The sequence below is a fragment of the Rhinolophus hipposideros genome (assembly GCF_964194185.1).
Source record: "Rhinolophus hipposideros genome assembly, chromosome: X".
Classification (NCBI taxonomy): Eukaryota; Metazoa; Chordata; class Mammalia; order Chiroptera; family Rhinolophidae; genus Rhinolophus; species Rhinolophus hipposideros.
Window position 1 is genome coordinate 116,893,249 of NC_138046.1, and position 15,582 is coordinate 116,908,830.

At 41.8% G+C, this 15,582-nt stretch overlaps 1 protein-coding gene across 12 annotated transcripts in view; it reads left to right on the forward strand.

Moving 5' to 3' along the window:
• Window positions 1-15,582, forward strand: part of CTPS2 (CTP synthase 2) — a 101,833-nt gene that overhangs the window by 55,379 nt on the left and 30,872 nt on the right. For all 12 annotated transcript variants that reach the window (XR_013992899.1, XR_013992900.1, XM_081041756.1 and 9 more), the window contains one exon: window positions 12,175-12,271. Coding sequence is in view for 10 of the 12 variants with exons in the window: in XM_081041756.1 (XP_080897882.1) it covers window positions 12,175-12,271 (97 nt within the window). In the remaining 2 variants the exon portion in view is untranslated. The remainder of the gene's footprint in view (window positions 1-12,174; window positions 12,272-15,582) is intronic.

Here is a 15,582-nt window from a genome sequence, read left to right on the forward strand (position 1 = left end):
TCTCCCCATCAATATTGATTCATAAATGTTATCATTTTGTCAGTGGACCAATGGTTTAATGCGTATACAGTAATTAATAGTGGAAACTTCAGAGTCTCTGGTAGGACTGGCTTGTTTTTTGGTCCGAACCAGAGCTTTCTCTTCTATTAAATCAGCAATTGTTGGATTTCCAAACTTGTTTTTCTTTTTCTGAAACCAGCTGTTGGGCTTTTCTGGCCAGTTTTTCTAAGTTATCAACTGGGGAAATATCCCTTTGGACCATGAAAGAGGTTTGACTGCTGCTGATGCCTGTAAGGGCAGCATTCCTTGTAGAAGTGTCAGCAAGGTGATTTCTTTTAGCTTTCAAAGTCAAGTTTAGAATGCCCTGGGATCTTAATACTAGCTAATGCAGCAAATAAAAGTATAGCATCCAATAATTCCTGAACATACGGGCCGTTTTAAGTTTTATTTCCTTACTGGAAGTAAAGAAGCCACATTGCTTCCATAGCATTCCCAAATCATGAGCTACTTCAAAGGCATATTGACTATCAGTATAAATGCTGGCAGTTTTGCCCTTGGCCAAAATACAAACCTGAGTGAAAGCAAATAACTCAGCCTGCTGTGCTGCAGTAGCCAAAGGTAGAAATGCCTCAAGGACTTCAAAAGGGGCTACAATTGCATGACCAGCATAGTACTTACCACTTTTCGTTTTTAAAATATGAACCATCTGTAAACCATGAGAAATCAGCTTTACCCAGAGTAGCCTCCTCCAAACCATGATGAGAAGTCAGGAGGTGATCCGTTGGTGTCAGGCAGTCAAGAAGGGCTTCATGGGTCTCAGAAGGGCGAAGAGTAGCTGGATTGAGGTTATCAGAATGTGAAAGAGTTATATGGGAATCGGTTAACAAAAGGATTTCATAGGAGGTGGAGGCAGCTAACTGAAAAATGTTGAGTGTGTTGAGAATTCAGAAGGGGTTCTACTGCATGGGGCACAAAGATGTTTAGAGGGAATCCTACAGCAATTTCCTCTGTGGCCTTAACCAGGCGGGCAGTGGCAGTAATGGCTCTAAGTCAAGGGGGGGAATCCCCATGCCACAGGGTCCAGTTGCTGACTGCAATATCCTAGGGGTCTATGGTGGTCCCCATGTTTTGTGGGTGAGTACCCCAAGGGCATTCCTTTCCTTTTCGTATACAAGAAGGAAAAAGGGGATCTGATCATTGGGATGTCCAAAAGAGGGGGTGGGGGTGAGGGAGAAGGATCATTAAACTCTCATTTAAGGCTTTAAAGGCAACTATGTTGTCCCATTCTTCCCAGTAAATTGGGTCAAGACCGTCATTCTTTAGTAATACGTACATAGCTTTTGTCATAAGAGAGAGATTCGTTATCAATTTGAAGAAAAGTTTCTCCAAGCCAATTAAGAGGGGAGATTGGAAAAACGTCCCTGTAGTTCCTTGGGGCCCCATCACTGGGGATGGGGAAGACCTTGGGAAGGGTGGTCAGAAGTCTGATTACAAGCCAAGAGCTCCTGAAGCATTTAAACTTGCGACCGTCCCTTTTCCAACGTCCTGGCTCCTTGCAAAAATGGCAGAAACTGGGAGTCTTTTGGTTTCATATTGGGGCTTTCATCTGCCAAGGCTGAAAATGAAAAGTCTTGGTAATCTTACTTCTAAGTGGCCCATCTAGAGTATGAGCACGCTGATTAGCCAAATTGACCAAATCTAGGATGGACGTAGTCTCCCATTTCATCCTGCTTTTCTGAAGTAGGAGGGGAAAGGTCTTGGTTCAGCTCATTGACAAACAAAGAGTTAAAGGTCATCCAAGTGAAATCAACATCTGAAGAAAGGCCAGAATTTTCCTTAAAAATGACCTGAAGTCGGTTATAATATTTATGAACAGATTCATCAGACTTTTGTGAGCAAGTCTGAATTTTGCTCCAATCAACGGGCTTTGGGAAAGCCTTAGGAATTGCTCCTTGTAGTTCTCTAGTGAATTCTCAAGTTTCTTCTCAACAAATTAGAGGCGTGTTGTTTTACATCCCTTTCAGAATGTTCCCATTGGGCAATTCTCATCCAGTATCGAGCCTGGCCTTCACCAACTAACGTATGAATTAACCGATATAAATCAGAAAACTCAGGCTGATAGGTCTGAATAACAATAACAAATTTCTCAGCAAACTTGTGAGGGTCCTCAGTTACCTTAGGAAATTCCTAACTCAGCTTTAGTCCAGGGAATGTATGAAATCTGAGGTCTATTAGGATCCCCACAGGGCTTCACTTCAAATGGAAAGATACTGATAAGTTCAGAGGAGGAAGGAGTGGGAGAGAATTCAGGGGAAGGAGGCACAGAGGTGAGTCTGGGGATATAAGGAAGACATAGTAGACGGCAAGATGGCATCAGATGACATTGAGGTGGAGCTTGAAACAAAGGAATTGGAGAAAAAGAGCTTGAAGATGCTGGAGAAGAAGCCTGAGGCAAAGTATTCATAGAATAGGGTACCCGTAGATGGAGCCTGAGACAGTGGAGTACAGGGCAAGGACAAGACAGCGCTGTAGATGAAGGACATGTGGGAAGCCATGTTTTCTCTCTTTAAAAGTTCAGTAGCCTCTGTTAATTCTAAAACTTTATTTTGCAAAGAGGCAACTTCAGATTCTTGGTCCCATTTGGAAGCCTCAAACTTCCATCCAAACTAGGCATTCCATTCAGCTTTGCCAATTTTAGCACTATTGTTGTCCAGTTTGGTTTTAGGAAAATTAAATTTGAGAATCTCAAAAGTTCGTCACAGTGGCCACTGGTTTTATGAATTACTTTTGATCATATCTGTCCATTTAGTTAAGTATGTGAATGAAAAGTGCTAGAGTCCCTGAAGGAGAGATGGTCTTAAAGTATTAAATAACTGAGATCCACTTTTCAGATACTTCTCTCTAGCGTAAGGGTCCAAAGGTATCTACAACACCTCAAGCAACCTGCAGGGCAGAAATCAGCCAGCCTTATTCTAGAACAGTCTGATCACAGATCAGACCAAAGGCTTAACAAGCCAGTTCTAGGAAACAACTGGCTCTCTGGAGAGCCTGTGTGTATGTAGGCTGAGCAGCACTTTTTAAAATGAGACAGTCCGGTCTAATACTCAACCAAAAGCCGACTAATTTCAGTAGAAATAGCCCCAGTTCCAAAAGGAATTGGACGAAAACCAGCTAGTCTCAAAAGATAACCTGGTCCTAAAGAAAATCAGGCTGCCATGCCAAATCGAGTACTCACGGACAAACAACAACCAACAGACAAAGAAAGCCTTTTAACAAACAAAAAAACCTCTCTAAACAGTTCCTAAATAAAGTCCAGAGAGCTTCAAAATGCAAAAAGCAGAAGGTGGATTCCAGGAGAAACCTGCAGTTAGCCCAAGAGGCTTCCTGTGGCCCCAGCACCTAGCTGCTCATCTATTCAAATGCTGTCAGGGTTTAGGAAGTGGGGAGAAGATGCACAATAATTTGTAGTTCTGTTTGGCAAAGCAAGATTACCAAGTAGCATGGTCATTTTTAAACTTTTAAATTATTATTATTATTATTTTTTTTAAATGAAGGTTTATATATATTTTTTTTACATTTTTTTTTTTGCCTCTTTGTGTGTGTGTGTGTGTGTGTGTGTTGAGAGCCCACTGGCCCATGTGGGAATCGAACCGGCAGCCTTGGGAGTTAGGAGCATGGAGCTCTAACCGCCTGAGCCACCGGGCCGGCCCAACTTTTAAATTATTTGTTGTCTCCATATCTGCTTTTTATTTCTTGTTACCCTTTTCTTTACCAAATACATTTTGTTAATCATTCTGAAAACTTGTGAAAACACTTGACTTTTAATTCAGTTGGAAATACTTTTGGAATTGCCAGGATTTAAAATTGGAGACTAAATTTATTTCTATTGGAAAGAGTTCCATGAAAGAACTAGGACATTTTCAGAGGACATTGATCTAATACTGATTGTAACCCACAAGAAGTGGTTCCAGATCAACTTTAAAAGCATTTACAGCTTTTAAATACTTCCACACTTGTGTAATTTTCTCTGACCCTTCATTATATTATGTACAAATTGAGATTGAAACTATTGGATTGTATTTCTCGCTGATGCTTTTTAGTCTAAAATTCTAGGGACTTATTTACCTTGGACAACAAATGTGAAATCTTACAGAGTTCCTTAAAAGCTTCCTGCCAATCCTAAGCATTTATCATTCCATGCACCTTTGCTGTGTTGTATATGTTATTCTTGCTTTTATTACAGATTATTTTACTTTGGAATGCATTGTATTGACCATGTATTGACTCCCTTCTTGGAGTAAAGAAAGATAGGTATTTTGTTTTCAGTTGTAAGATTTTTACACAAAAATATTCTGATTTTGGCAGTGTATTTTAATCAAGATTTTATAGATTTTTTGGTGTTTTTTGTACTTACACTCTGTTTTACCTGGGAGGAAGTAGGCTTCTGTTGAACGATCATAAGAAATATTCTTTTCCCCCAATACCTTTAAAAAAATGTAAATCTATAGAAAATTTGCAAAAATAGTCAATGAACAGCAATTCAACTTTTGCCCAAATTCACTAATTGCTAACATTTCCTTTCTCTTTCTATGGATGGACACTCCTCCCACCCCCCTGCCAATCATTTGAGAATCAGTTACAGACATCCAGACACTTTCCCACTAAATGCCTCAGCATCTTCTAAGGACAAGGACATTCTCCTACACAGCCACAATGCCATTATCACAGCCCATATTCAAATCCCCCCCCAGTTGTTGAAATAGCATCTTATCATCTGTTCTCTCAAATTACCACTTGTGAGCTAGAATCCACATGGCAGTTGTTATATTTCTTGAGTCTATTGAAGAAATAATTTTAATAACTATATATGATCTTAATAACTATATGACATGTAACTATATGATTTTAATAACTATGTATTATATGACAGATAACATGTTATATATAAAACATGGCATGTATTGTATAATGACACATGTGTCTGTGCATAAAATTAACTCCAAGGAAAACATTTGGAACAGTATTGGTTAATAGTCTTTTAGGCTACAAATCTCTTGTTTCAAGGGAAGACCTCTGATTAAAATAGGCCCAGTGCTACTTATTGTCAGAACTTATGTTTGTAATAAATGCTAACAGAACTTGAAAAACTACCTGTGGGTCTTCTTCAATTTTCACTTGCTTCCCTCTGCCAGTCACATCTCCTGTCTCCTATTTTTCCATTTACCTGTGGTCTCAAATGTGAGGGTATACCTGCAGTGGGAAGCATGAAATCCACCAATACACATTCACATGAAACATTAACTAAAAATATATGGACACGGGTGATAAATACAGGGTGTGTTCAAAAGAGTGCATTTTGAAACCAGAGAAGGGGAAAAATGACAGGCATAAGATTGGTAATGGAAAAATGGAGAGGCAAAGGTTATTTATCACTTCTGTTCAATTGCTTGATCTTTGGACAGACTTAAGTTTTTCCTGGGAAAGCCAAGAGGAACTTATTTTAAACACTCCAGGCACCGCAGCCATGTTATTCCACTTGAAGTCCACAGCAGGCAGAGTGCCTGGAAAAGCACCTTTGGGAAGAGGGTAGAAAGTCAGAATCCAGGCCCTGCAATACAAATAGTGTGGAATGCTGTCTGTGAGTTTGTGTTGTCTTTGATCCTGCGACTTAGAGGAAACCCTGACTAAAGTGCAGTTGCCCCCAAAAGGGAGCACCCTTCCCCTTGCCTGCACCCTGTGCCCTCCGACAGAGCTCACCTTCTTTTGCACGTCCAGCCTTTGCCTGGGCTGTGAGGCTCACAGGCTTGGGGCCTGTCTGTGCTGCCCTGGGAGTTGAGTTCCTAGGGGCCTCTTCATTGTAGCCTGCTCTTACTGAGGGCTCATTTTTACCGTGGGCTGTGTATTGCCCCCGACACCTGACCTATTATTACCTTGGGAAGTCCTCACAGCATCCTTGTGAAGTGGGTACTGCTGTTACCTGCAGCCTATAGAGACATTCAAGGACCTGCTCAAGGTCACATCGCCCGGGAGTTGTGGAGGTGGAGTTCAAGTTCAGGGCCAGCTTGCACACTCAGCCAGGAAGAGGACTTCTGTGAGGAGAGCTGGCCAATGTTGGTGTGAGGCCCAGAGGTAGGACTTAGACTTAAATGTTATGGTCACACCCGAGGATATAAAAACATTCTTTTCCTAATGGAAGTAACATAGGCCCTTCTTCTACTCGTTTAAAAAAACAAGTTTAAAAGACTAGAGCGGTGGCTGGTTAGCTCAGTTGGTTAGAGCATGGTGCTAATAACACCAAGGGTGCTGGTTCGATCCCCGCATGGGGCGCTGTGAGCTGCGCCCTCCTAAAAAAAAAAAAAAGGCGAAAAAAACCCGCCAACAAAACCCAGACTGGACAATATATACATATTCACAGTACTGCTCAGTGGGGTTACCATCGTAGACTCCATTCACGCTGCTCCGCGATGCCGCAGGTTGGGAAGACAGAAAGGGAGGTAGGTGAGAGGCAGACTTGGGCACTGCAGTGCCCCTGACCCAGAGCAGGGCGCTGCCCTCCCCTCCTGTCTGCTGAAGTGACCCACCTGCAGGTCGGGACAATCCACGGCATCTCAGCCCCCTCCACTACTCTCAGGCCCACCGACTAGTCCCTCGGTCTCTGTTAGTTTTTGATAAAAATCTAGGGAGATCTCATTATGGAGCACTTGATCGGAGTCTGAGACTGTGCTGAACTCTGGTGGAGACACATGAGCCCTCACTTTAGTTTATGAGAGGAGGCACATATATGAAAGGAGGGAGGAGGTTAAAGTTGTATACAATAAAGGGCTGTGTCCGTTTCCTGCCGCGGCCGTGCAAATTACCGCAACCTTAGTGGCTTAAAACAACACACATTTATTACAGTCCTGGAGCTCAGAAGTATAAAGTGGGTCGGTCAGAAGCGCTGTGTTCCTTCTGGAGGCTCTCGGGGAGAATCTGTTCCCTTGCCTTTTCCAGCTTCTAGAGGCTGTCTTCTCATGGCCCCTTCCTTCATCTTCAAAGCCAGCGACGTGGCCTCTTCCAATCTCTCTCTCTCTGTGTTCTCTACTTTATTGTCACATCTCCGTCTCTTACTCTGACCCTCCTTTGTCCTTCTCATAAAGACCCTGTGGTGACATTGGGCTCACCCAGATAACCCAGGATAATCTTCCCATCTCAAGAGCCTTAATTTAATGTCTGCAAAGTCCCTTTTGCCATAGAAGGTGACATATTCCCAGGTTCTGGGGACTAGGAGTTGGACATCTTTTGGGGGGCCATTATTCAACTTGCCATAAGGACTAATTGAACATGAATTACCAGTCTATAGGTTATTTATTTGGTAGGATGAGCATAACAATGGCATTTATTATGGAACAGTGGGAGAACTGGACGGGGTGCCTCTAATCCATGAGCCCTTGTGGAATCGTAGGGGAAGGCATCTCAGGAGAAGTAGTCAAGAGTGTAGTGGGATTGTGGGGAGGGGAGCAGAGGGGCCATCAGCAATGGACCGATCGGGCTGAGGTAGAAACCACAAGTGAGAATATGTGGGGAGAGCAAAGCTAGATGGTTCCTGAATGAGGTGGAACCTGAATGCCACATGGAAGAGTTTGGATTTGATTTGTAATGATGGGAGGCTATTGTAGCTAGCAATGCGAAACAGTATTAGGTAACATAATATTGATATAAAATTGGTTCATACTTTATACTCAACTTGATTATGACTCATAGAGAATCAAAATCAGAAGTAGACTTGGAAAAAAAAAATGAACAGAAAACCTAATATGCAGGAAGAAAGGAACAGGTTAGGGAAATCCTTGTAAGGAATACTTGAGGAATATTCTAGAAAGTCTGAGAGAATCACTGTGTGTGTTGCCTAAAAGATTAGAAATGGTGTGCTGGCGGGGAGGGGGGAGGCTCCTCCACTGTTTCCAAATGAAATATCCAAAGGCACGGGACGTGAGGGCAGCCAGCCTTACCAGGGTTCTTTAAGGTCGTAGGAAGGCTTATGGTACTTCATGTGCTGCCACTCAGGAATTTCATCTTTGATAAGAGAGCCTAACCACCCTAGACTTTGTTGTTTAAGGCGCCTGGGACGTATGAAGTGTTGAACCCATTACACTTTTATCATGTGCTGCAGAAATCTCAGTAAAGGTTAATTAGTGCATATCTATCCCTATGTGGTACTTTTACATCTCCTAAAGCTTTATCACCACCAATATTCGTTACTTATTGATTCTTTTTTATTTTTCTTACGCTATTTGACTCGGTTCCAAGAAAGGACAGATCTGTAGTAGGACTCAGATGACAGCCAGTATTTAGGCAAAATCAGAGTGGGCCGAAGCAATCCTTTTGCAATGGAAAAGGCATTTTCTTCTTCGATGCAAGCTCTAGGGAATTTGGGAAATGTTGGGATTAAAACTAAAGCATATTCAAGGTTCTCTTCTTTCACCACCCCAGTAATGATAAACGATATGTTTTGTAACTGTAACATTCTCCTGTCTCTCAGGCTTTCTCAGGAAGGAATGCCAGGAACAAAGATGTTTTCCTTAATTTTGTTGCTCAATCAGGTGGCTTCTAACCCACCAGGCAGTCATATTGTCATCTTTACAGCTTGCAGGATTGCCTGATAGCTCTCCAAGGCAGCTGGTTGGACCAGGCTTGGCCTCTGTCTTCTCAAACCTTCCCTTTCCTGAGTGTTTCGACCCCACCAGCTTGTGCCCGGCCAGGACGTTCTCTGACTGATTGTGTGTTGGGCATCCCACGATGAGGCCCTCCTAAGCCAGGCCAGAGAGAGTGGCAACTCTCCTGTCAGTTCTGGCTCTGCTTTTCTCCTTTCACTGACGTTCAGGGCATCATTCAGAGTTGGAAAGCTACTTCCACCTGCTCCCGCCTCTTTTCTCTATCATTTTCTTTGCCTTCTCCACTGGTTTCTGTGCTATCGCATGTTTTAGTAGGAGGATCAGCATGGTTGTCACACCTTGGGATTTCTTTCTGTGCTATCATTTCAGGAGAAGGTTATATTTATTGCTTCTGAAAACAGCAGGGATGATGTGAACTAATACCCCAGTGGAAGATCTAAATAATACATTTCACTATTTGCCTGTAAATTTGTATTTTCATTAAAATAATACCATGTACAAAGTTTTAAAAAACTAACAGTTCCCCCCCAAAAAAAATCACCAACAGTTTCAAAAGGCCTTTAAAGAAAAAATTCAGTAATCCTCACCTCCTCTCTACCACTCTCAACTTTTCTGGCCTTTTCTCCTGATATTTACCTCCATGTTTCTAAATAATGTTCTCATGTTGCTCTGTCAGGAATTTGCAGGCCTCCTTCTATGTTGGAAGAGTATTTAACAGCCCCTGTGCCCACTTCATTTTCTATGTTGGAAGAGTATTTAACAGCCCCTGTGCCCACTTCATTTTCTATGTTGGAAGAGTATTTAACAGCCCCTGTGCCCACTTCATTTTCTATGTTGGAAGAGTATTTAACAGCCCCTGTGCCCACTTCATTTTCCTTCTCTCCTCCTCCCCACTTTAATTTTGGAAATATTCTCTGGTCTTGAGGTGTTTGTCAAGTTCATCCCAAGTAAGCAGTAAGTCAGGCTTCCTGTTCTTTGTTGAGTCGTTTGACTCTATTCTCAGTGGTTCACATTAGAACATTTCTTGACTACCAAAGGTGCCAATACCTGAACAAACTGTATTAAAAGACTCTTTTTGGGTAGATGGACCCCATGCAGTAAATAAGAGTGGTGAAGAATCACAGTACAATTATAAGAGGAAACCAGGGGGAGCTCATCGCTGTGGTCTTCCTAAGACAGTTCAAGTTGTCTTAAACGTATAAGTGGAAATTGAGGCTGTGAATAAACTTAGGACTTTTTACAAATCTCTGGCAGGTAGTGCAGTCTCACCTGAAACTTTCCTAGAAAATACATACAGGGCTGGGCATTTGCAAACTGGAAGCTAATGCCCTCTGTAACCTCACTCCAGTAATACTTAATCTAGGCATAATTAGCCAACCAGAGAAGATAGGAAAGAGATGCCAAAGCCAAGAGCACTTCAGAACAGAGCATTCCACCAACAAGATGTGTAATAAACTTTTTTTCTCTACCCCTTCTCCTCTGTGACTCTTAGAGCATTACTTAGGGCACAGAGTTCAGATGGCTTGGAAAATTCTTCTGGGGTACTGATAAGATCAGTCAAGTTCCTGGAAAATTTTTATTTCAGGGAATTCCAGTTAAGGCTTCCTATAGAGCAATATGTAGCACTTAGGGTATGAAAAAAAACAAAAACAAAAAAACAGAAGCAAAGGTTATGAGAGGGAAGCCTGAGGAATTCCATTAGAACAGGTTTACTCACCAAGCTGTAGTCTGTTCTAACAACTTAAAAAAATAGATGATGTGGGTGAGGAGGTAGAAGAGGGTAAAAGGGGTCAAATATATGGTGATGGAAGGAGAACTGACTCTGGGTGGTGAGCACACAATGCAGTGTACAGATGATGTACTATAGAAATGTATACTTGAAACCTATATAATCTTATTAACCAATGTCACCCCAATAAATGTAATAAAATTTTTAAAAATAGATGAAACAAAACCATGAGACGGTAGGAAACAGAACTGAGAAAACAGCATGGCTAACAAGAGCAAGCTTCTCATAAAAATCACGTTTCTGAATTTCTGAAGTAATCATAAAAATAAATCTGAAATTATTTAGTCTGAGTTCGTTCATTTGCGCATTCATTCAGTAGATACCATATGGCAGTTCCACAAATCAAGGGGCTGGGAATGCAAAAGTAAGGAAGAACAGCACTGTTCCAGCTCTCAAAGATTTAAGTCTAACAGAGCACTGTGCAGACACAAACTAAGGGAAGTGCGATGGCGGGGAGGGCGTAGATAGAGGACCCTGACTAGGCTATGGCGCCCAGGAATATCCGCTCCCATAGAAGCTCATATTGGATAGTTGAGCTAAGATCTCAAGGTTGAGGATGGTGTCACTTAGAAAAAGAGGGTCGGGGAATGGGAGAAGATGTTCTAGGCAGAGGAAACAGCATGTGTCAAGTCCCCATGGCAGGAGGAAAGAAAAAGCACTTGAGGAACTGAAGTAAGGCCACAGTGTCACAGCTCAGGGTGTGAGGGGAAGGTCATGGCAGATGAGTCTGGAGAGCTAGGCTGGACTGATACCACGTAATCAAGGATTTCAAGCAGGAAAAATAGCACAAGTACTCTGCCTGCTGCGTACAGGGTGGACTAGGGCCTTGCGAATGTGGGGCAACCAGTCAGTAAGCTCTGGCTGTAGCCTGGGTGAGGGGCTGTGGTTTGGGTGTTGGTCGGAGCTGTGGATGCATGCAGGAAGTCTGGAGAGGGGAAATTGATAGGATTTGACAGATTGGGTATGAGGGGTGAGGAAGAGGGAGAGATCCACGGTGACGCTTAGATTTCTGACCTGTACAGTGTGTTAGAATGGATGCTATTACCCTTTTTTCTTTTTAATTTTTTTTTATTGGGGAACAGTGTGTTTTTCCAGGACCCATCAGCTCCAAGTCAAGTCGTTGTTTTCAATCTAGTTGTGGAGGGCGCAGCTCCCTGGCCCATGTGGGAACTGAACCGGCGACCTTGGTGTTATAAACACTGAGCTCTAACCATTGAGCAAACTAGCCACCTCCCCTCCCCCCCCTTTTAAAGAATCCTTCTAATGGTTTTCTACAAATAAGTACTTCTGATATACTTTTCCACAAGGATTGACAGATTTGCTTGTGGAAAATCTTTAGGAAATGAAGTGGGCAGTGGGAGAGGGTGGTTATTATGGGAGGGATGTGAAAACCAAAGTGGGAGGCCCCAGATAGACATCCAGAACTTGAAGTGTGAACATTGCCCAGAACTGACAAGTTGAGTAATGACAGGAGGAAGGTCATAAAGACGCCCCTGATGAATTTTTTTTACAAGTGATTTGAATGAAAGATGAGAAGCAGAGAGGAAAAGGAAACAAACTGGGAGGCCTGTGTAAAGCGTGGCTGTATTTGAATAGGAAAATTGGAAGGAGCCTCAGATCTTATTGTTTATGGAACATCCTTATGCAATGATCATTCCTCTAAAAGTAGAGCTTGAAATTTGGGGAATTACATGTTTACAAGATGACAAAACCAGACTTGTTTTGTTTTCTAAGGTGATCGATATGCCGGAACACAACCCTGGCAATATGGGAGGAACAATGAGGCTGGGAATAAGAAGAACTGTTTTCAAAACTGAAAATTCGATTTTAAGTAAGTTTCTCAGAGCATTTGTTTTATAAGACGTCTGGTGTCATTTGCCTTATCCCTTCTACCTCTGCCGCTTTCCTTCCAGCAACCTCAGGTGTTCCGACTTCCTCTCACCAATCCCCCTCACCTGGCTGGTCCTCCTGCTTCCTGATTCCTCTCCCTGGAAGGGTTGGGAGAACACACATCAGCGCCCCTTCTCATTTGGTCCCCATCGATACCCTGTCCAGCGTGCTGCTTTGTGATTTGCAGTGCTCCTGGAGATGGCCGTCCACTTGGCAGGCCCTGATTCCAATTCGGTTCTTGTGAATCCACTTCTCTCCACTATGTTGAAACCCGCTCCCTGTTTAATTGTTTCATGTCTGACTGGTTTGAGCCACTAATTTAGGGACTTCTAGAGGAGGAGGGTAGTTAAGCCTCAGAAGTATATTTCTCTGTTCCCCCAGTAGGTCCAGCATGGGGAGAGGAAAATATGATGTGATCATATTTGCTGATCTGCTCACCTGATATTTGCTGGTCTTCTACTCCGGATAAGATTATTCTAACTTCTGTGGAATTTTGCCCATAGATTAACATAGTCTATGAGAATAACTTAATGTGAAAAAACCCCAAAGCCCTTAATTCAGTTTAGTAAATATATCTCGAGTGCGTACTCTGTGCCATATGCACCAGACTAGATTCTGCAGATATAGTAGTGACCAGGACAGATACCAGCCCTGCCCTCTTGGGGCCTCCAAACAAGTGGAAAGAGTGAGATGAAAGGTGATGTGCACAGTGCTAAAAGGGCCAGCTGCAGAGGAGGAGCCCAGGTACCTGGGGTGCCCAGCATCATTCCCGTGAAGTTATAAGGATACCTGAGAAAAACGCCTTCTTAACTCAAGGAAGAGTAAGACCAGAAACATGGGTTTCTCCTTTAAGGATGATAAACCGCTTCTAAGGAATAAAAAGGTTCCTAGCAAGAAGGAAATTGAAACAGGAAAAGTTTCAAAGTGCACACCTTTCCCAACTTTCTCTGTATAAGAAAACAGACATTGTTCTCTAAGTGACTTTTTTCTTTAAGAATATAAGACTTTTTTCCCTTTATGGCTATTAGCAGCAATTATTTAGCTTTCAGGTGATTTCAAAAACTTTGAAACTTTGTTCAAATGATTGCCTAAATGACAAAAAACAGTTAGAAATTTAATGTTTTAAAATTGCATCTGCTGTAAAAACTTCAGTGATAATCGTACTAAGCTTTTGAAAAAGAGCATGTGTTTAATGTGTTTAAAAATTTTATCTGTCTTGATAGAAATAAGACTGATTTAGGATTTGTTTTTCTTTACACTAGACAAAAAAGTAATGTTGACGATTTTTAAACATAACACTAAAGCTCATTGCTTAATATCTTTTGCCTGCCTGGAAAAAAATTTTAAACAGCTTTATTGAGATATAATTTACATATTATACAATCTCTCTGTTAAAAGTGTACGATTTACTGTTTTTTATTGATTTTCACAGAGTTGTGCAACTGTCACCACAGTCAATTTTTGAACATTTTTATCACCTCAAAAAGAAACTCTGTTCCCTTTAGCTATCACTGTCACTCCTTCAGCCCTAAGCAACCATTAATCTACAAACTGCCTCTTCTGGACATTTCATATAAGGAACCATATGATATGTGGTATTTTGTTTGGCTTCTTTCATTCAGCATATTTTCAGGGTACATCCAACATTGTAACATGTATCAGTCCTTCATTCCCTTTTATGTCTGAATAATATTCCATTGTATGGATATATCACATTGTTTATCAATTCCTCAGTTGATAGACATTTGGGTTGTTTCCAGGCCTGCCTTAAATTGCAGTTATGCTTCACAGTTTGCAAAAGGCATATGTGAACCTGAGGTCCCCTGCAGGCATAAAGTTTTACCCTCCCACCTGTGTGAGGTCTTTTACAAGTCTCCCAAATAGGTTGTGTGGAAGATAAGAGATAAGCATAAGACCACTGACTCTATTGAGTGTCATAAAAATATAAAAACAAATAGCACCATAGTATTTTGTGGCTTTTGTTTTTCCTAGTCGGCATATTTCTTTTGTAGGAGCTTATCTTTTTCCCAAGCCGGCACATTTCTTTTGTAGGACTTTTTTTTTTTTCTCTAGGCAGCGCATTTATTTTGTAGACATTTTTTCCTAGTCTGCACATTTCTACAAGAATGGTTGGAACAAAATGCATTTGGCCACATTGCCTGTGACAATAACTTACTGTTTTGATGCAGAGTATTTTGATACTATTCGTTCTTTATATTTGAATTATATGTCAGTAATTGCAATGCTCTGGATTAAATGGAAAAACAGGAAAGTAAAGAGGGTTTGGTTTTTTTTTAAGTAAAGGAGAATACTTTGAAATAGTACGAAAGCCTAAAGATATTGGTAGACACAATGGCTGTATTACTAGAATGAATCTAATTTTTATTTTTATTTATTTATTTATTTTTTTAAAAGATTTTATTGGGGAAGGGGAACAGGACTTTATTGGGGAACAGTGTGTACTTCCAGGCCTTTTTTCCAAGTCCAGTTGTTGTCCTTTCAGTCTTAGTTGTGGAGAGCGCAGCTCAGCTCCAGGTCCAGTTGCCATTTTTCTAGTTGCAGGGGGCGCAGCCCACCATCCCTTGTGGGAGTCGAACCAGCAACCTTGTGGTTGAGAGGACGCGCTCCAACCAACTGAGCCATCTGGGAGCTCAGGGGCAGCTCAGCTCAAGGTGCCGTGTTCAATTTTAGTTGCAGGGGGCGCTGCCCACCATCCCTTGCGGGACTCGAGGAGTTGAACTGGCAACCTTGTGGTTGAGAGCCCACTGGCCCATGTGGGAATTGAACCGGCAGCCTTCGGAGTTAGGAGCATGGAGCTCTAACCGCCTGAGCCACTGGGCCAGCCCGAATCTAATTTTTATATTCATTAAGAACAGTTCTCTTCTCAGTCACCTGAAAACTATGAATTTGATCTTTCTTTTTTTTTTAACCACTTTATTGAGGAAAGATTGACATGCAAAAAGCTGTGCATATTTAATATGAGTTTTCTGAAGTGGAGATTATAAGTATACATTGATTTGGACAAAGACATAAAATAAATTGGTTTGGACAAAAGTACTGCTAATCATTTCCTGTATTTGTAGGAAATGTGTTCCCAGAGGCTCACTTCTGTCCAGAGTCGTGTGTGTGTGTGTGTGTGTGTGTGTGTGTGTGTGTGTGTGTGTGTGTTGTCTTGGTCTGGAAATGCTTTTTCTTATAAAGGACTGATGATAGTGTATGTGGAATTGTCAAAGCTGGTTCAAGGGTTTTTAG